The 22870-nt window shown below is 41.2% G+C and overlaps 1 protein-coding gene across 1 annotated transcript; it reads right to left on the bottom strand.

Annotated features, from left to right (window-relative positions):
* Positions 1 to 645: 645 nt before the first annotated feature.
* Positions 646 to 22637, bottom strand: CCL28 (C-C motif chemokine ligand 28). The gene is given in 7 exon segments (XM_042447838.1): positions 646 to 756; positions 1420 to 1518; positions 1520 to 1577; positions 5048 to 5177; positions 13771 to 13916; positions 20597 to 20655; positions 22490 to 22637. Coding segments are annotated over 6 exon segments (576 nt in total). The 5' UTR covers positions 20629 to 20655; positions 22490 to 22637.
* Between the last annotated feature and the right edge of the window lie 233 nt (positions 22638 to 22870).

The raw sequence follows: 22870 nt of genomic DNA, 5'->3' as shown, positions 1-22870 counted from the left end.
GTTTTCAAAACTTTCAAGCTAAAGTATGAGCCCTTTCACAATACCATAATATAGTGGCTCTTGGTATCTGCTGCAGTTATTTCCAGGATCCCCATGGCTACCACATCAAGACCCATTAAATACATGGTGTAGTAAATGGTGTTTAAAATGGTATATAAAATGGAAAAAATCAAGATTTGCTTTAGGAATTTATATTATATTTAATACCTTGCCCCTTGGTATCCGCTAGAGTTGGTTCCAGGATTTCCATGGATAACAAAATTGTGGTGCTCAGTCCCATTATACCATGCTACAGTAAAATGGTGTTCCTTATCTAAAAGAACAAGTCTAGGTATTCATTTTTGTGATATATATATTATATATATATTATATACACATACCGTATTTTCCGGCATAAAGCGGACGGGGGTATAAGACGACCCCCAAGTCGCCCACCGGCAGCATCCCTGGACGCCCCTGAGGGGTCTTGCGCCAGCTGGAGGGGCCTCTCTAGGGTCTGAGAGAGGATTCTCAGCGGCTGGGTTCTCGCCGCCCATTTTCCCCCCAAAAGGCTACAGAGCCGGCCAGGCCGAGGAAAAGAGCCGGCCCCTTAATCCTCCCTGCCACCAGCGCCGCCACCGGGGATCTTTCAATCCTCCAGCGGCTTTAGAAGTCCTTGTGGACGCCGCTGGAGGAGCCGGAGGTCCAAGTGGGCAGCGGTGGCTTCCGTGGAGGACTTCTGAAGCCGCTGGAGGATCGGAGATTCTGGTGTGGTGGCTGTCGGCGGCAGCCGGCGCACAGAGCGTAAAGGGCAGCTCTTTTCATCAGCCAGCAGCTCTGGAGCCGCTTCCCCGCCGCATGTTGAAAAAAATGGGGCGAGAGCCTCAGTAGTCGCCGAGGATCCTTCTCAGGCCTCTAGAGAGGCCCCCTCCATGCGGCGCGAGTGCCAGCTGGCTGGGAGAGGACCCAGCCAAGGATCCCGAGACATCGTAGGTGGCTATGCCATTCGCCTGTCTCTGGGTATATTCTGGTGCTAAGGCAGACTTAAAAAGCCACCTTATATGCTGGAAAAATCGTATAATATTTTCAAACTGTGGTGGTTAAACTACATGGTAAAAGAATACATGATCCGGAGGGCCAACTGTATAGCACTCTAATTCTGCTTGAACTATTGACTGCAACCTATGGAATTCTGGTTTTTAGTTTAGGGAAAGATACTTAGAATTTTCAGACAGAGTGATCTAGTCTCCAGTAACTACCCATGCCAGGATTCTATGGGATCAAGCCATGACAGTTCAAGCAGAACCACCGCTCTTTTTAATGTGTAACACGTAAGAGCCCATGGTTGAATGCTTTGCATATCCACAAGTCCTGAGTCTCTTTGTGAATTTTGCATAGATAGATTGAAGCATTTCCTGTTACTTCATCAGTTGCCCTTACTGTTTCCTTGTGGTTTTCCATCTTCTTTGAGCCTTTTTTTTCTCTTCCTGACAAATTTCCAGTCTTTTGGTGAATCTTGGACATTCGTTTCATCCCCCTTCACCCTTTTTTTATTTTGTGTGCTTCTGCACATAGTTTTTTGTTGCTTGGTGTAAAGGCTGTTGGGATAAAAAAATACATGTTCATTTTTCAAAAATGTAATTTTTTTAACCTTGATCTTAATACCTCTACTCTACACTTTGAACTAATAAACTTTGAACTCAGATCCAGCCACTCTTATTTTCATATTTCTGAGTCCCCACCAGGATCAACATGAGTAAATTATGTACTTTTTCAGGTGAGAGTTACCAGAAGATAGAGAATGCAGACCTTTGAAAATGTCCTATTTGTGACGATAATTCCAAGAACCTGTCAGCCGCATGGCCAGGGACTGTGCTGGCTAGCTGTACTTGGAGTAGTAGTCCAATAAAGAAACTGCTCCAAACTCTGCAGTACTTCTGCTAGTAGAATGGTACATGGGCAGACATTAGGCTGGGAAACGCGTTTGCCTTGTACTGTCATTTTAACCCAAAGGGCCAGGGGCGAATTTTGAAGGGAACTATCAGTGGGCTAACCACAGGCACAGTTAGCAGTTATGGAAAACATGCGAGGTAGCCTTGTTGGCCATTTAACAAATCCAAAGAAAACCCCATCAGTGATGCCTTTTTGGCCAACGAATCAATATACTTGTTGCAACTTTCAAGCTCCATGGACTCTTCACCAGCAAAGATATTACCAAAACAAACAGGAGAAAAACTATTGGGATGTTGTCAGATGCCTGTGCTGTTGCTACATAGCATGTTGCTACGGGCTTGCACATAGCATGTTGCTATTGTGAAGCAATGGGAAATGGAAAGGCAATGAAGTTGAAAGAGAGCATGATGCATGCAATCCTGCCAGCTATTGTGCTTCCTGACAAGGTTCTCAGCACTACCAGTTGAGAAGCTTTTCTGTCTTTTCTTCCTGCTAGTGTCATACACGGTGTATTCCCATAATACCAAGCCTCTACCTACCAGGCTCACTATTCAGCTGCTGCAGTCCCCATTTCAGGGCTGAAGGAGAAAGAGGCAGAAAATCAGAGAGCGTCTGGCTGTGGATTTATCAAACGGGAGGAATTTCTCTTAAATTCGAATGAAAGAAAGTGGGGCCAGAACGCATTCACTAAAGTCGCTAGTTTTGCGCCATACGTTATACGCATTGCGTTCGAACTGGCTCCCCTTGCCCAAAACTAGCATGCCATTGTCCGATTTGCGTGTGGCAGTCATCATGCAATAAGTAAACCACATGATTGCGTTCAGACTGACTTCCCATTGCCCGGATTTGTGTGTAGTGGGTTATCACGCAATAACGTTAAACCCCATGATTGCGTTCAGATTGCCAGCAGATTATACTTCCAATTCCCCTTGTCTGTTAAACTCCTGTGTCCCTGTAGCCAGATGCAGAATGATCCCATCAGCCACTGAGATTTCTAGAGATTCTAGGTTAGGACAAAAATGGATCTCAGCAGATGATGTAATTGTTCTGCACCAGGTTATGAGGACATAGCCAGACATTTTCACTGACTCCCCACCAGTCAAGGAGCAGCTGGCACGAGGTTGTAATAGCTAAACAATGAGGTCTGGGGCAGGGTGAGTGGACAGAAGTAGCATGGTCCCACATGTGGAAATATTACGCTATACTGTGCCATGCAGGATCTCAGTCATTCTGTGGCAAGGAAAAAGATGTAAGAAGGGAAGACAATGCAGAATACCGTCAGACAAGACTTTTGCTCTGCAAGTAAACAATAATAATGCAAGGAGGTAGTAGTAGTAGTAGTGGTAGTACATTGCCTCATCCATGAAATTTTAAAGGGAAAACAAAATGCAGGGGTAGCTGTCTTTACTATAAATTATAAATCAAAGTGCTATGTGACACATTGGTTAAGTCAGTCAAAAGGCAGACAAAAATTTTCAAAGCTCATCATCTTCTTCATCAGACAAAGAGGGTAAAAGAGCATGCAGGGAGAGAAAAACAAGGTGTTAGAGTCAGCGCAACGCCAACCTATTCCCTGCCTTTGTGTGTGTTCATGCATTTTCCTATTTTCACCTGAGGTAGAAGCCTGTGGGGACTACCAAAGTTAGCATGGCATGTTTTGCTCCTTTTGGTTGGCCTAATAACTGTATCACTGCAATATGGAGTTTGGGACGTTACAGAGATTCACGCATTACTAATTTTGATTCATAGTCTTTCCTGTGTTTTTGTAATGCTTCTTCCACAAGTTTACCCTTGCATCATATGAAAAAAGGGAAGCAAGCTGTCCCTTCCCAAGGGAGGGGGGAAATGCAAAAAGGACTGCCACTAGTATCCCTAGGTTTTCCAAACAGCAACATAAAAATTCATGACATGCAGGGTTGACAATTGGGAAGCAGTTATTAACAAACTACCTAAATACAGTCCTATTCATGTTTACATTGAAACAAATGCTACAGTGTCCTGGGATCATTTCTATAAGAGTTTGTTCAGATTTAGAAGACTTAACATATTTCAAAAGGATGGCTATATTGAAACATTAATAATATGCAAATATATTAAATTTGTTTTGTTAAAAAGCAGGCTTTTCAATTAACTGGATGTTTTTAAATATATGTTTTATTAGCATAACATAAAAACAAAAAGACCACACAATATAAAAGACATTTTTCAAAGTTTAAAACTATATACCCATATAGCCATACTTTTATCACTTTCATACATTTAATATTACAAAAACTTTGTAATCTTTATTTGATGAATATAACCAAAATATCAAAAATATGTTCCTTTTTCTATATAGTATCTTTTTATCGCTTTCTCTATTTTGTTCTTTTCTCTTTGCTTAATCCTCTTCACCTGCTGCTGCTTCGTCCCCAAGTTTGCATTAAACACACCAATAATTCTGACCAAACTTTCTTAAGTTTATCTATTGATCCACTTCTTGTTACACAAGTGAATTTGTTGATTTCAATAATTTCATACAATTTTAACATTTGATCTGGTTAATGCAGTATTTCTTTTGTCTTCCACTTGTGGGCATAGATAATTCTTGCTGCTGTTGTGATATAAAATAGCATCTTTCTTTTATTTCTTTTCAAGATCTTCCTCAAAAGTTTCCAATAAATACATGTTGGGATTCTTCTTTATATTAATATGTAATAGACATTATCTGATGAATATATGACCAATATTCCTTCACTTTATTACACGACCACATCTGGTATGCGTACACCGTACGTCTTTCTTCTGCACATTTCCAATATTTAATGAACTGAATGATCTATAACAATAATCAATGAATAGCCCTACAATGTCTACTATGTTGCTGGATCACAGCCTAATTGTGCAATTATATGTATGTATTCTACAGTAAGAGGTTATACAATTGCAGCCTAAAAATTCAGGTACTGCTGACAGTAACCCTTTTTCTCAGATTCCAAATGAAATAAAACTGCTTGATCATTCATCTTAAGAGGAACTGCAGAGCAAATCACTCTTATTATTCCAAAGTTACATTTAAATAGGTTACAGCCCTAACAAATTATTTCTCTTGCCAATTTGATTTTGCACCACTTACATCACAGCAGGTATTTTGCATAAATCACCACCCTTCTGAATATCAAACTTCAGCACTGATCTTCTGAGCCATCTTCTGGGAACGCGATGGGCTACTTCTGTGCAACAGTCAACAATTATGGGAAATACAGCTGGATGAAAACAGAAGAGTAAAAAAGACTCTTAGGTTCAAATCCTCTATACATTTTAAACGCCACTGAAGACAGTAAGAATTGCTTTTGAGTATACAGTGGTACCCCGGGATACGAAATACCCAGGTTACGAAATTTCCGGGATACGAAAAAATCCCATAGGAAATCATTGTTCCGGGTTACGAATGTTTTTTCGGGTTACGAAAAAATTTTTGGTGCTTTTTTCGGCTTTTTCGCACGAAATCGCGGCTTTTCCCCATTAGCGCCTATGGCATTTCGGCTTGCGAATGCTTTTCGGGTTACGAAAGCGGCGGCGGAACGAATTAATTTCGTAACCCGAGGCACCACTGTACACAAAAAGGTCTGCACTGTTAATTCTCAGGATGCCTAAAGCTGCCCCTTTCTCTGTCTTCCTTTGTCATGTTAGATTGGCACTTGATTTGGGAAATAGGCTATAGGATAATTTTTTAAAAACCCACCATAAACTTGAGTTTCATCCTCCCTGACTCTTATTTTTTCTTATTTTCAGGTTTTAAAAAATGCCACATCAATAGGCAGGAATTTTTCCTAATTATTTGGAGGGTTAGAGTTAATTCTAAGGCCAGAGTTCAAATGATGTGGTCCTGAAGATGTTGATGAACTTTGCTTCTAGCAGCCCTTCTTCTTGTGTGCTTTCAAATCATTTCTGATTTATGGCAATGCTACCGCAAACCTATCCTGGGGTTTTCTTGGCAAAATTTCCAAAGGTCATCCAAAGGCTTTCAATAGATTCAAACCCTGATCTCCCAAAGTCCTAATCCAACACTAAAACCATCACACCATGCTGGCTCAGTTTTTTTTTCTTCTAGGCTCTACCAATTCTTTATTATTATAGCTCTCCAACTGGGTCAGCATTGCAGAGTTGAAATTAAAGATGGGCAAGGAGGAAGATATGTAGAAAATGAGTCCAAAACATTTGTCATGTGGTAGGTTGAAGCAAAAGTTCCCTTTCTTGAGCCTTTGGCACCCGCATCAGTGAAACTCCTGAGGGACTGAAAGAAGAGAAACAGGAACTAAAAATCCCCATGATGCTATCTGTGAACATTGACCTCTTTTCTAAGATATAATTTCTTCAAAGAAATAGCTTTGGACAAAGGTGGGAAAGTAATTTCTTTTTGCTCACAACTACTTCAAATACATACACACACACACACTAAGAAACTGAGATTTTCACCCAGAACAGTGTAGTTGGCAAGATAGAAGCATCTTTTAAGGAATAGGCCCTGGGGAGTTTCAGTATATTTATTTAAGAACATGTTCCCTTGAAGTCACTGGTTTGAGTAGGAGTGGGCTGCACAGTTCACTGTAGTCTTCTTCTTGTTGCTGTTGTTGTTGTGTGCTTTCAAGTTGTTTCCAACTTATGCTGATCCTAAGGTGAACCTATATTGGGGTTTTCTTGGCCAGTTTCTTCAGAGGAGTTTGCCATTGTCATCCTCTGAGGCTGAGAGAGTAAGACTTGCCGAAGAGCACCCAGTAGGTTTACATGGCCAAGACTGGATTCAGACTCTGGTCTCCAGAGTCATAGTCCAACACTCAAATCCCTTCACCAGGCTGGAGCTCAATTATTTATTTATGATAAATAAATTGAAGTGCACATTAGAAATGGATTCATTTAATTGGGTCTAATTAGACCCCTGTTAATTATTGTTACAATTTTATGGTTATTTCATCAGAATTAGCACTATTCTCTGCATGTTGTCTCAGGACCTGGCTGAAGGGGCCAAATATAATGGCCTCACCACATTCTCTTGGTGGGGAAAGTAGACGAAGCCCAAATCCTGGTTCTGGTGCAAACAAACCAGGTGATGTCCAGCCCATTCAGCACCAGAATTGGGTTATATGCCCCCATCTTACAACAGATTTTAAACACTATTTGCTCCAGATCTTCCTGGAAGATCCAAAGCTCTCTATTCCGACACTGGGAGGCTGTTTAAAACATGTCCTACTGAGCCATCCAACATCACTGCCTTGCTTTTGTTGGCGCTTATTCCTAGGTAAACATGTATAACAATGTGACCAATGGTGGATAGAGGACAGCAGCACTTGGACCTATGAGGCATGCTGACTTTGGTGAATAGCTCTACCAAATGCATCTGAGGAAGTAGACTTAAGTCTATGGACTTTATCACACGGGGTGTGGGGTGTGGGGTGTGTGTGTGAGGGGAGCCAGAATTAAAAAGACATTTTCCCAGCAAAGTCCCAAGATCGCAGCAAGACACATTTAATCTAAATTAAAGAGGATTTATCCCAGGAATAACCAGTGGATAACCAGCAACAAATCATTCACAGATTTTCCCCGTGAATGATTTGTTGCTGATTATTCCCTGGTTATTTCCAGGGATAAGTCCTCTCTAATCACGACGTCGTCTGAAAATCTACACTGCGATCTCAGGACTTTGCCGGGAAAATGCTTTTTTAATCCCGGCTTTTCCCTGCTTCCCCCCGTGTGACAAAGTCCTGTGAAAGCTCCTGCTGCCAACTTCTTTCAGTGAGTCTCACAGGTGCTACAAGATTTCTCTGCATGCCGATTCTGCAGACTGACACAGCTATATCTTTGAATTCTGCCCTTTTATGTTTGCTTCAGTATAGAATACAACTCTGGGTGTTTGTAGGCATTTAATGTAGAATTGCTTTGCCTTATTTGCTGCTGTTTTATGGAGGGAAGAGTTTGCCCATGACTTTATCACCCATTTGAAATCCTCCCATTTTCTCAGTGCGTCTCCTATCCCTTTTCTCACCAGAGAAAGTCTGCATTTTCTGGGAGGAACAGCAGAGTTAGATGGCCTTAGTGTTACCCTATATTTTTTAAAGAAGAGTGGTTCTGGCATGGTTAGTGATATTTCACCATAACCTAGCCTTACCAGAATGAAGAGGGCCTCCTCCTGTATCCTTCATGTTTGTGTACCTCTGTACCTCTCTGTTGTCCTGCCGGTGGCAGGCTGAGACCTTTTTGTTTAGACAGGCATATAAAACAGAAAGCTTATAAACAACATCTGTGGCGTGTTGTTTTAATTCATGTCATTTTTAAGTGTTTTTCTCTTTTTACTTGTATTCTATTTTTAAACAATTGATCTGTTTTAATTTTGCCACAGTGTAATTCTATTTTAATTGTCACTTTTGTATAAGTTTTTAATTGTAATTTTTTAGTTGTAAGTTTAATTGTAAGCCACTTTGGGTCCCAATTTTGGGAGAAAAGCAGGACACAAATTAATATAAAAAGTAAATAAATAAATACACGAGGGAAATTCAGCAGGTGTTGCTTGTCAAGCAGCTAGGTAGCAAGCAACTATTGCTGGAATTCTCTTTTCTGTAAAACAATAAGATATAGGAGCCTTCTCTAGTTTTCACTCTGGCGACCCTACCAGAACTAGGAAAAATTACTTTATTTGGACAGTATGTTCCAGAATCCTCTGGCCAGGAGGAACAACTGGCAAGAACTGCAACAAGGCATAGCATGATGTTACATTAGCATTGCAACAATTCTGGCAAGGAGATATGCCCATTCTATGTTTGAAATGTGGAGTCATGGACTCAGCTACTAGAACAGGGGTAGGCAACCAGGGGTTGAAGGGCAGCACTGCAGTTCAAAGGGCTTCAGTCACCTTTCTACCTGCAAAATCACTACCTTTATTTTTCAGTTAAAAACAAACAACCACCTCAAAATATTTCCCCATACCCTCTAGGTATGGGGCATGAGGCAATTTTTGCTGTGGAGGGGCATTTTAAAAAAACAAACCACAAAGTAAACCAGAAGTCAGCTTCCAGGTTTAAAAAGGGCTTCTCCTGACCTTGAAAAAAACCATGAGGAGCAAACATAGTGCAATTTTATTTTTTAAAAATGTACAGTTGGTCCTCCATATTTGTGGTTTTAACTACTGAGGATTTGATTACTTGTGGGTTTGGTTAATATGTTCTGTCTAGGAATCTCTAAGGCGGGGTAGAGACTGGCACAACATGCCGGCCTGTGGGCAGAGTCATGGCGGAGTGTCCACATGCTTGATGCCATGATTCTCTCCCCTTTGTGCCATGACACCATGCACACTTCTAGATGGCGTCTGGCATCTAGATGATGCAGTGCCAAAAAGGCATCACAAAGCCATACCACCACAGCTGTGACTCCCTTTGGAGGGCACAAAAAGGAGCCGTTTTTTTCCAACTGCTTTTTGTGTTCCCTAGAGGCCAGATCGGTGCCACAGGATGTGGTCGCTGCAGCACCGATCCGGCTATTAAAGGGGCGGCTGGATGCCGTCCATTTGTTAAGCCCCTAGGTTCTCCAGTGCAACTCTGCCAGAAGTTGACCATAGAGTTGTGCCGGAGAACCTAGAAGTTCCTAGTGAAAACGCTTCTCTGGGCATTTGTAGGTCCTCCATCATTATTCCATGACCAACTTCTTGCAGATGTTGGCCACAGAGTTGCACTGGAGGACCTGAAGATTCCTAGAGAAGTGTTCTCTCAGGTAAAAAGAATACTTTTTTTATTTGCATTTTTTTCACATTAATGGGGTTCTTCACCCCTAACCCCAGCAAATGTGGAGGGATGACTGTACATCACTGTTAATAAGGCATACGACCCACAGAATACCTCTGAGTAAATAATGTACACATGTTTTTTAAAATTTATTGATGTGTTTGTCCTCCATTTTTTGAATGTCCTACAATTTGCCCTACAATTTCCTGGTTTTGAGGCAGGGAATTATGGCAACCCTAACTGGAAGAAGATCTCCAAAAGCAGTGGAGAAAGGGTAGGGCTATGGAAGAGCCAAATTGTGATGGAAATAAAGTCCTCCTGGGCACAGTCACAATGCTGGCATAAATAGAGGCCAGAACAAGGGTACTCCTAAGAACCCCCCCTCCCCCCCATCCTTCAGCTGTGAGGGATTTAAATTCAGCCAGTTCAGTCCACTTCAGCTAGTCCAGAGTCAGCATGGCATAGTGGTTTCAGCATTGGATTATGACTCTGGAGACCAGGGTTTGGTTCCCTGCTTGGTCATGAAACCCACTGGTTGGTTGAACTTGGACAAGTCACACACTCTCAGCCTCAGGGGAAGGCAATGGCAAACCTCCTCTGAACAACTCTTGCCAAGTAAACCCAATGATAGGTTTGCCTTAGGGTCCCCATAAGTCAGAACCAACCTGAAGGCACACAACAACAACAAAAACAACAGCCCAGAGTTTACTCAGCTGCCCCTTGGAGGCAATTGTGCTCTAAAACTAAAGTCTTGAACTTTTTTTTTACCCACCAGGAAACTCTTGAATATTTCACTAAGTGCACTTACAATAAATGGAGGGCTTCTGAGAAAAGAAACCACAAGATTTGCATATCAAAAGCTACATCCTTATCCCCCCTATATTGACAAAAGGAACAGTTAGCTTTGCACAGGACAGGGACAGCTGGATCTCTCGAGTTCTTACTGTACTTTTCTCATGCTAATGAAGTTGAAATTTTGTTACCTGTCTTTCATTGCTTTTTCTCTGTAGTCCTCACATGGCCAGTAAGTGGAGTCATGTCTGCTTGTATTAAAAACCCTCAATACAATCTTAACTGACAACATCTCAGATAGAATATAGGTCTGTGACTAACATCACCATTTTTCTCCTGGATGGTTTTTTAAACATCTTTACCTCCTGCAGAAGCCAGTGAAACTTTGAAAGCTTGCATACTGTATTTTATGCTTTGGAATTGGCCCAATAAAGGCATCACTGTTGCATTTTGCTGCATGGCCAACAAGGTTAACCCTGAATGTATTTTCTCTTTTTATTAACGACAACCTGTAGGAAGTGGCCAATAATACCAAAGACTTTACCTCTGTTTAGAAAACCCTGCATACTATTTATTTTTAGGCCATGTTTACAGACATGCAGAAACATATATACATACAACTGCACAGTACATTAATTAAAGGCTATGAGCCTTAAGGGCTGCTTTGTCAAAAGTACATTTCACTGCTGTCAGTGGGAATAGGACAAGTCCCCAAGACATTTTGCTGTTGTTATTTGTCATGAAGTTGACTTTGATTTATGGCAACTCTATTAATGGAAGGCCTCCAAGCCCTGGCCATCAACTGCCCTGCTGAGATCTTATTAACTCAGAGTCATGCCTTCTTTGAATGAATCAATCTACCTGTACAGTAGTATGACACTTGAGAAGTCTTTGCAATAGTCTCATTGAGCACAACAGGCTCGATCCAGAATAGGCTATGTGGCATACACAGTTATCATCCCACAATGATATATGTTTGTGAAGCTGTATTTTCCCCCTAAGGATGTTGACCCCCTCTGTCTAATGAGAGAGCCAGCCCTCAATGGCAAGGCTCTACCTAGCATTATTAGATGAAGGGTATTGGTATGGGGGAAATCAGTGCTTTAAAACTGAATTTATTCAGAAACAGGACTTAACAATGACTAGATTCAGAAGTGGTTTTCAGAAACCATATTTATCTGCTTTGTAACATGGCTCTCCTTTCACACTAGGGCTGAGGAACCAGTGGCTCACTAGATGTTGAAGATGAAGTACTGCTCTCATCATCCTTCATGACTGGCTGAGCCAGCAATAGCTGATGAGAACTGGACTCCAGCAACATCCTGGCAGCCAGAGGTTCCTCAGCCATGTCTTAGGTTTTGGTATGAGCCAACATGGTTTGAGAGTTGGAATACAACTCTGGAGATCAGGGTTGCGTTCTCTGCATGGCCATAGAAACCCACTGGGTGACCTTGGGTGAGGCCAAAACACACTGCAGAAATAATCCAGTTTGAGTCTGCTTTAACTGCCCTGGCTCGGTGCTAGGGAATCCTGAGAATTGTAGTTTATTGAGGTGCCAAAGCTCTCTGACAGAAAAGGCTAAATGTCTCACAAAACTACAGTTCCCAGAATTTTCTAACATTGAACCAGGGCAGTTAAAATTGTCTCAGACTGTATTTTTTCTGTGGTTGTTTTGGACCATACACCCTCTGCCCCTGAAAACCCCATGATAGAGCCTTAGGGTCACCATGAGTTGGAAATGGACTTTATCACATGTGGGGAAAATCGGGGGGTTAAATGGGCGTTATCCAGCAATATTTGAGTGATTGCAGTGAAGATTTTCACATGATTAAAGATGACTTATCCTGATAATAACCAGCAATAAATCATTCACGGGGGAATCCTATTAATGAATTGTAGTTGGTTATTCCCTGGTTATTCCTGGGATAAGTAATCTTTAATCACGATAGTGTGTGAAAATCTTTACTGCGATTTCATGACTATCGTTGGATAACGTCCATTTAAACCCTCAATTTTCCCCATGTAATAAAATCTAATGACTTGAAGGCACACAATGATGACAAATGAGACAACAAAGCAAAGGGATTCAGGGAAACAGAAATCATATAATATACACTAATCTATAGTTTGCCTAGTGTTTTGGAATATTTACTGCTCCAGCCTATGGTAGTTTCTTTTGGATTTATATTGAATTAAATTGCATTGGTTAATATACAGCTGTTTTTGTCTCTTACTGATGAAACAAACATTATTTTCACAGTGTATATTATTAACTTTCCCCCTTGATGTGCTTTGTTTTGCTGTTTAATACAAGTCATATTTCAGCCCTGTTTTCCTGCTGAATGCTTGGTTTTAGTATGCCCTGAAGAGCCATTGTAAACCCTGACAGTTGACTACAGCAAATATATATAAAATTCCAAGCATTTAGAATGTGCTTTGAGTCTTACCCAGCTATGATTGTAGGATGTGTTTTGTCTGATGTGGAAGTGTTGCATGCCTTATCGCGCAGAGGCCAGTACAAGATTATAACCAAAGTGTATAGGAAGGAAAACAAAAATATAATTTAAGGAAGTCTTTCCAAACTGCTTATTTTGCATATTCTTCATATAAGAACTTATTTACTTATACGCTGCCTTTTCCTCAGGCAGCTTATAAAGTTAAATACTAAGAAAGGTATGTAACACCAATAAGTTTTAGACATCCTGTTTTCAGGAGTGTAAGTTTAATATAGCTTCATATATTTAATTAGAAAGAAAATATGAACAGATTAAAGTAAAAGGTTCAGGATGGATAGGTGGCCTGAAGCTGGAAATTGGCAAATGATAAAACACTTTTCCTCAAATCAAACTTGCAGCTGCTCACAGCTGTTTTTCCAGGGCCCTTTTTCCTCAACCTCTTCTTTCCTCACCCACATTTTGCACTCTGAAAGGCAAACATGACACCCTGATACTTGTGCTATATTTTAAAACAACCTTTTTCTGGCTATAGATAGCCTGCATTGATGACCTTTGTCCACTTCTCAGGTTTCTTTTTTAAAAACTGTTGTCGTTTCCTCTTGCCTCCAAAATCTCTAGATTTTTCAGGGTGCACGTCCTTTCTTATTTACATATTTACAAATACAAAGGAGCTTTCCAAACAATCTCTCCATTGCTTTATATAAAATTAATACAAACTCAGAATTTCTGGTGCATGGCTTCAAGCAGTTAATTTTCTCCAAAGAAAGAGCATAGCTATTAATCAAGCCTTTTTTTCAAACAGATCAAGTACGGATCAAACCTGCTTAGATGGGACTTACCCTCAGATATATGGTGAGCTATCAAAACTCCAAGTGTGAAAAGGACAATGCTGAAATTCATGCTTCTCCTCTGCTGGGCACTTAAGGACTGATTAGAAGGGATCAAAAGCAAACTGCCAAGGTGATTTGCCACCACTTCCTTGGCTCTAGAGGAACAAAGGAAGTTCAGGGCCCCACCCTTTGCAAAGTACTGTACTAACACAAGTTGATGCCCATTCAGGATTTGTCCTGTCCGGATTAAGCAGGGACTGTCCTGATTAATCCTCTGCATCCAGGGGTGTCACTAAGGGGTATGGGGAATGCAGACTGCACCAAATGATACCTCAGAGGGGTGTCACTCAGTGTACTGGTGGCAAGGGGCTGCCTTCTAAGTCTGGCACTGGTGCAACTGGGCTGCCTTTTGGATCTAGAGGCTCTGCTGGCAAGGCGACAGAAAGTTGCCTCCTTTTGCTGCAAGGCTAGCAGCTGCACCAGACCCAGAAAAGGCTTCTGAAGAGAAAAGAGGGGTATTCAAAAATTATCCACACCAGGTGTCAAAAATACTAGGTACACCACTGTCTGCATCTCACTTTTTCAGCAGTTTTTAAAATGTTCCGTTTCCTCTGTCTTTATCCCACTTACATGATTACTTACTTCAATTGCTGCAAACTGAGTTCAAAGGGCAAAAATATTTTGACCTCAGTAAATTAATTAGTGTAAGGGGAGAGAAGGCATCAGAGTCATGCCTTTCCCTGTAGACCCAGGCCAAAACAAACTACTGTAGCCTCTTCCAGCTTGTGCACTCTTCTTTAATAACTTTTGCCATCTAGCCCATGCTCTGATGTTGCTTTGACCCCTCTTGTCTTAGCGGCTGTACAGAACAGCATCAAAGACTGGCATCAGGATGGAGTAGGGGCGTGATGTCCACATGACACATGCCCCGACTCTGCCTCCATGCTGGCGTGATGCACCACACAGGCGGTGTCACGGGGCTCCTCTGGTGCTGCGTCCAGATGATGCAGCACCAAAGGAGTGCCGAAAAGCCATGGGGCTGGCGGCTATTGTGCCCTTTCTGCGTCACAAAAAGGAGCCACTTTTTGCAGCTCCTTTTTGTGCCATGGAAAGGTCAGATCAGGGCTGATGTGTGCGGTTGCCCTCAGTGCTGATTTGGTGAAGAAAGAGGCGGTGGCTGGCTGCCCCTTAAGGGGCAGTCTATTCAGCCCCTCAGTTTTTATGTGTGAAATGTTGGATAGTATGCAGTTTCTTACCTTCGAAGTAAGAACTATGTGAGAGCCTGGAAAAGTTATTTTTTGGGGAGGAAGTTGCCACTCCCAGAATATTCCATCCAGAATAGGTGTTAGCCAAACTGGCTGGGGATTCTGGAAAGTATAATCCAAAGAAGTAACTTTTTTGAGTTCTGTGCCATACAGCTTTGGACCCACCTTCTCCCCAGAAACCTGATCATCTGCAAACCTGGCTCCAAGTTTCCAGATACTCTGAAATTAGGCAAGGTGTATTTGCAGTAAGAACCTTCTCTATCATGGGACTGTTTGTAGAATTCCCCTTCTGGGAAAGATAATCTCGAGCTGAATTCTGCCTTTCAGGGACCAGGCAAAGACTTAATTACGTATTTGCCCAGGCCTTTGAGCCTGTCATGAGCTCAGTTTTAGTTGATAGTAATAATTGCTTTATTGCTCTGCAAGTTTTATATCTTGATTGCTCTATTAATTTCACTGGTATTGTATGCTTCCAGTATTTTATTGCTCTGTTTATGTTTTTATTGAATTTTTCATACTTCCTTGTGTTAATTGGTGCTATGTGACTTGTAGAATTTAATTAAACTAAGAGCAAGATATGAACAAATTAAAAACAACAAGTCTATGGTTTAATTTATATATTATAGGTGTCCTCCCAGATGACTGCCTTGAAAGTAACTACCAATGAACACAGTGAGATTTACCTCCAAATGAGCAGGCTAAACATTGCTCTTCAGAGGGGGGTTTGCTATTGCCATCCTCTGAGGTTGAGAGAGTGTGACTTGCCCAAGGTCACCCAGTGGGTTTTCATGGCTGAGCTGGGATTCAAACTCTGGTCTCCAGAGTCCTACAAACCACTACACCACGCTGGCTCACAAGAAGTTAAAACAAAGTACAGCAAAAACCTTCTAAATCAAAGTTTAAAAATAATAATACAATTAAAAGTGTAAAGTTAAAAGATCTGGGTTTTAAACATAGGAAAAAGGATAAAAGCAAAGTACATTACATTAAAATATACTTATGCCACATGAATTGAAGAGACAAAGACCCTCCTCTCTTTCCTGCTGGCAGAAAGAGAGTAGAGCTAACCAAATCTCCTATGGGGAGATTTCCAAAGCCAAAGGGAAAGCTCTCTCCTGTGTCTTCGCCTAACATTAGGCTGATCATATTTCCCTGAGACAAAAAATGGGACATTGGCTTGGCAAAAACAGGAAGGGGTTATGTAATATTCCGTATTCATGAAAAAGTAAGATGGTAACAAAATTTTATTTAAATGCTGGTATTGCAGCCACAAGGCTGTGAGTTCAATCCCGAGGCTCCAAGGTTGACTCAGCCTTCCATCCTTTTGTAGGTTGGTAAAATGAGTACCCAGCTTGTTGGAGGCAACTGGCTTACAAATTGTCAACCGCTTAGAGAGTGCTGAGTTCACTGTTAAGCAGTATAAAAATGTAAATGCTACTGCTATTGTTAACAATTGTTCTTCAGTGACAGAATACATCCAAAACTTTAGGTCGACGTAGAGGGGACTGTATTTCACCACAATCGCACCATGAATACTTCTCCAATGAAGTAATCTTATGCTGCAAATTTTGGTCTTTCAATACCTTATCATAAAATGTCTGACGCTCCATGGCACAATTTGTTTTTGACAATCTCAATTTTAATTGTGATTGTCAATGGGGATCTTCAAACCGGGGATCTTCCAACCGTTTTTGTAACATAACAAGGCACTTTTCTTGAAAACGGGATAAAATTGACTTTTATATTAAAATGACGGGAATGTCTGGAAATATGGGGGGGGGAACAGTACAGTATGTACAGCCAGCCTACCTAACATGCTTGTGATGGTGGTGAGACCCTGGAAAAGCATTCACTCCAAAGATCTTTGAACCTGGGCAGACTGTACACATTCAGTTGGGGTGACAGTAGTGCCATCTTGCTCTTCAAAGGGCCTTCCACCAGTCCCACCAAAGCTCCATCTAGTGGAGCATCATGTTTGTCTCAGTGGCCAACCTTAGGCCTCTAGGAAGACCAGAAACAAGGCAGGAAGGTAATAGCCCTCCCTTGTTGCTAGTCCACCCCCAACAGCAACTGGCATTTGATAGTGTATTGCATCTGTATCTAATCAGAGATTGCATGTAGGTTCCCTCAGCCTTCCAAAGTCTTGTCTTCTCCCCTATGACAGAGGAATTCCCTCTGTTTGATAAGAAACAGCACAATGTTTCTCAAACTTTGGTTCTTCAGATGTTTTGGACTTCAGCTCACAGAATTCCTAACGTTTGGCCAAGCTGACTGGGGCATCTGGGAGTTGAAGTACCAAACACCTGGAAGACCAAAGTGTGAGAACCACTGAAATAGTGGGATTCACTTTCCTGAAACTCCTGGAAGCACCCAATGAGAGCAGTGAGCTTAGGACCTCCATGTGGAATAGAGGTTGGAGAAGCAAAGGCCACCTTTCTCAGCATTTGCAAGGATTTCCAAAAGCACCTGGTGAGACTACTTAAATGCTCTGCCTTTTCCCTGAATCGTTAATGTTTGCTGGGGTCTTTGGAGAGTTGTAGTTTCAATTTCAAAGCTCTTCCTATGCCACATCCTTTCGTTGCTATTTTCTCCTTTGCTACAAATGACTAGGCCCATTGCCAAGGTATTCCACTGCTTGCAGCAGAATAGATGTTGGCACCTCTCACCCCACTCCCATGCTAAGAGGCTCAACAGACTGGCACTTGAATAGTTGGCAATCTGGTTTAGGGTAAGCCATGTGGCATACACAATCTTGGTTTCTATCCACCTATCTTCTCTCCTTGCCTCTTAGGCATCTGCTGCCTGATTTTACACCTGCCATATTCAGAGGTGGTGTACTCTTCGATCCCAGCTGCCTGAGACAAATAGCAGGGAAAAGCTATTGATTTTCTGTCCTTCCTGAGGCAAGTGGATGCCTGGGCTAGAACGAACTCACCTTTGCTCTCATACAACAGAACTGTTGTTATAATCTGTTCTTATAACCTGCAGCATTTCTGGTCTATTACACTGGTTGATTCTGTCATTATGTTAGAAAGAATCCACTCCATCAGGCATCAGATTTTGGATAGCATGAAAAGGTAGAAAATTATTTATTTACTCTCTTATTACTGTGAGGGTAGTAAAGGAGTGTTTGTGAGATTTCACTTTCCTCTATCAAAATAAAGCCAAGTTGGCTTTAGCTACTATGTGACATACAATGTGTCCATGTGCACATACTGTATGCACACATTCAGTACTTGATATTCAGGCAGCAAAATACTTTGGGCCAGCCCTGCTGTAGGTACTTTTCTAACTTCCTAGGAGCTGACCAAAGCTAAGGTACCTGAAGAGACAAAGACCAGCTGCAGGCACAAACTGGTTATCAGTTTTTGAAAACAAACAGTTACCTTCAAATAATTTTGGTGCTTGTTTCAAAGGAGAACACTATGTGGGCTTGTGTTTGTCTTGTTTTGTTTTTTTAATCTTCTCTGATACGGAGCATGTAAGAACATAAAAACAGTCAGACCAAAGGCCTATCTAAATACTGAACAGCATTATGTTCTTCCATTGGCCAGCCATACACCTGTGGAAAGTCCACAAGCATAATATCAATTAACAGGAGAACGGCAGTAACCTCCCAACCGGTGTTCCTGCTCTAGAATCTGTACCAGCATTTAGTAGTTGGGTCTTTCTGGTGTGAATGATTTTGAGGTGCATCTGTATTGGGGTTTGTTAGCAAGAACAAAGCTTTCCACATATGTGATCACAGGAAATAAAAAATATGTAGAGTCCAAATTCACCTACCCACTATTTCTCTCTCCCTGAGTGGTCCCTTTTTCTCGACTCGAACCTAAAATTAGGTTTGGGAATCATGCAGCCCTCCAAATTTTGTTGGACTGCAACTTTCATCAGGCATAGCAGACATAGCCAATGGTGAGGAACGCTGGGAGTTGCAGTCCAACAGCCTCTGAATGGTACCATGATAACCTTCCCTGTTTTATTTTGTACTGGACAGCAATTCCAAACACCAAGGTCTAATTCTTCTCTTTAACAGGGGGGCAGCAGGACTCCCACATAACTGATCCCCATCCATTTCACAGCAAAAACAGAGGTGCAGATCTAAGCCATGGATAATCATAGAGTTGGAAGACACCACAAGGGCCATCCAGTCCACCCCCTGCCATGCAGGCATACACAACTATATCACTCCCAACAGAGCATGCTTTTCTGTTTGCAGATGCAAGTGGTAAAAATATTTCTCACTGCCAGAGTGTCTCCTGTAATGTTTTTCATCAATGAGAAGTCAATGGGGAAAATTCAGTAACAGATTTTGCTTGCTGTGTACTTCAAGCAATAACAACATTAAGATACATACATTTGCAACATATGGGAGAAACTGACCCTGAGAAATTTTTTGGGGGGGCACACACACAAGATTGTGCAACGTGGCTGGAACTAAGTGCTGTAATGTTTGATATGCTAAGGCCAAAGCTCAAATAAGTATGCCCCACGGAGAGACAAAGTAAGAGAGTGTAGAGTGTCATACCCCTGAAGTGTCACATTTGTAGACATAGCGGTGACTGTGTTTACATACTTGGTAAGTGCTTCATATGACATTACATCCCTCTATTTGATCAGTGGTTTTTGAAAAACAAATTGAAAAATAGAGGCAGTAAAGAACATGACACATAACAGTAGAATAAACAAACTAGTGGATTGCAGTTGTTAACTTACTACAGATATGCTTGGAGGATTTGGTTGGGCAATGAGGCCACATTGCTCCCCCATGGGATCTTGGAAGGCCCCTGATCCCCATTTTTAAAAACTTAAGGAAATTTTATTTTTTTAATTAAAAATGTTTCCCTTCCACATCCCTTACATGATCAAAGGGATGATTTCTCTGTTTTTACCTTCTCCTGGTGCAAACAAATGGCCTTTTCTAGCAAGACGTTAACTAAAAGTCAACTTCCTATTAACATCTTGCTTGAAAAAAGGCCTTTGTTGGGCCTAAAACAGCTTGCCCTCCCTATATAATGAAGTAATTGCCTTGATGTTCTAGGGGTATATTTATTTTAGGTTTTAGAAAATCCAAACTGTGAGTGGATGCTAGGGAGCTTTCTGGGCCTTAAAAATGGCCTGGGCTTCTCACAACCCATGAGCTACACTTTGCCCAGCCCTGGACTAGAGAAATGCCAAAGTTATAAGTTACAAGCCACTTGGCCACCTGTATAAAGGAGAGGGCTAATGAAGTTACATTCCAAAAATGAAGCAATGAGTAGGAAAGTTATTTTCAAACATTGCTCGTAAAGTAATTTTAGAAGCACCTGGACAGGAATTTTTCAAGTTTTATGACATTCTTCCTTCATTCCTATGCCCACCCCCAAGGCAAGAGAAAGTAAAGCAATGAAAAAGTAACAAGCAGAGTGCCAAGCAAGGAGAGATCTTTTCAACACTGCAACAAGTAATGTCATTTTTCAATTACTGTAATGAGTAATTGGGGGGGGGTCACTTTTACAAAGTAACTTTACAAGCTCTTAAAACTTTTGCTTTAAGAAGCCTGCTGACTCTTTAGACTGGAATATACAACTTACCCAGAATCTGAAAGTTTTGTGGTTTTAGCCATGCCATCCTAATGTGCTTGTCTGGGAGCCTAAGAAGCCAAAAGGGTTGTGTGAAGATGCTGCTAATATGAACCATTTTCAAACAGGGTATATATTTACACAGGTTTACATGATTATGAGCAGCTTAGAACAAAATGAGACACCATAATAATATAAATCAGAATAGCACCATGTGTACACATCAGGGGATGATGCCATTTGAAACACTTCATGCTTCCAGTCTTGTGCCTTCACAATCCCCATGATGTGAGCCTGAATCAGTGAAGGGACAAAATGTGGCCCTCCAGATGTTGACAGTAGTTCAAAACTGCCTATGCTAGTTGGGGCTGATGAGTGATTTATTTATTGATTATTTCTCATCCTTTATACAAAGATCTTATGGCAGCTTACAATAAAATGAACTTAAATCAATAGGTTAGAGGTGGCACAATATGACCCGTCAGATGCTGTTGGACTGCCACATTTTTGTACAAAAATGCTGCAGTCCAACAACATCCGGAGAGCCACATTTTTGCCACCAGTAAACTATAACGCTCACAAAACTAATTGAACATAAATACTAGTAACTGAGCCCGAAGTATTTATTAACAAGTGTACTGCCACTTTCCTCACCCTTCCTTTTCCATTTTGTAAAATATCAAATGAATTGTAAGCCCATGGGCAGTGACTGCTTTATTTACAATATCTACACTGTACAGCCTTCAGGGTTTTAGGCCTTTATAGGTTAACAACAATGAGATTTCTATGCAGACCACAAACTATAATCACCAGTGCAACACTACCACCTGTCAACAGTGCTTCCTGTTAAAGACAATACAGCAAATAAAAAACCCCACTGTTCTTTTTACCTGAGAGAACACTTCCCTAGGAATCTCCAGGCCCTCCAGTGCAATTCTGTGGTCCACGTCTGCCAGAAGTTGATCATAGGATCATGCTGGAGGACTTACTATTGCCTAGAGAAGTGTTTTCTCTAGGAACTTCTAGGTTATCCAGCACATCTTTAGGTCAACCTCCGGCAGAGTTGTGCTGGAGGACCTAGAGATTCCTAGAGAAAACATATTAATCAAAACTGCCAATGATCAAATCCGCAAAAGTCAAAGCTGCAAATGTGGAGGGCCAACAGTAGCCTCAAATCCATGTGCAAACCTTTTGGAATTCATGAATAAACATAATCAATGTTAGACCAAAAAGTAATGATAGTACCCCATTGCATGTAATCACACTGGTAATATTATAACAAAAAACCAGTGTGGTACATGCTACTAAATGTTAGTATCATACTACTGGCTGTACCAGTTATGAAATTCTGGAGAGTCATAGAACAAAACTGAAACTTTCCTGGGCTCTGGATTTTGGCATGAATTAATACTCTGTTCATTCACATCCGTATTTCAGCACTATGCTCCTCAAAACAAGTATCAATGTATATGTATCTTCAAAGCAAGTGAATGGCCAGCAATATCTCCCGTGACCAAATAATGAATTAAAGGTTTTGTAATCTTTAACCTGGTATTTACACCGATGGGAGCAGTGGAACTCAACAGGTGGTTTTGATGGTTGCTGTAACTGACAGCCAGTAAATAACTGTCAGTAAAATTACTCTGAAGTATTTGGCAATGCAGGTGGATACTAAGCAAGCAAAACTGGATCCCCCACTACTTTGGTCCTCCACTCATTTTGGCCTTAAGAAAAATTCTCTCTCTCTCTAAAAAAAGCTCCAACCAACCTTTGAACACACTGCTTACATAGTAGAGAACCAGTTCTGTAGCATACAGAGCACAGTAATGTAAATGGTCAACAGTCATTTTGATGTTTTAGAGAAAAAATTAATGCAAATTCACAATAGCATTTTATGTGCATTACCTTAAATGTCCAAGTAGCAATCAAGTAGCAACCCCAAATTCCAAATGTCCAAGTAACAACCCAAAATTCTAAAAATTAAGGTGGAAATTGCAATAAAGAAATGCCCCCCCCCCCAAAAAAAAAGTCTCCAGGAACAGATGATATTCCAATAGAATTGTTGGAATCCACATTGACAGAGTCAACTCTAGTGCTAACCAACATATGTCAACAGATATGGAACACAAAACGATGGACAGCAGATTGGAAGTGATCAATATACATTCCCATCTACAAAAAAGGAGACACAAGAGACTGCAGCAGCTATAGAACCATAGCACTAATCTCCCATGCAAGCAAAATTATGTTCAAATACTGCAACATGGACTCCAACCATACATGGAG

This window comes from Sceloporus undulatus, chromosome 2 (assembly GCF_019175285.1).
Source record: "Sceloporus undulatus isolate JIND9_A2432 ecotype Alabama chromosome 2, SceUnd_v1.1, whole genome shotgun sequence".
NCBI lineage: Eukaryota > Metazoa > Chordata > Lepidosauria > Squamata > Phrynosomatidae > Sceloporus > Sceloporus undulatus.
The sequence above is the reverse complement of the archived record's forward strand: the minus strand, read 5'-3'. Positions and strand labels throughout refer to the sequence as shown.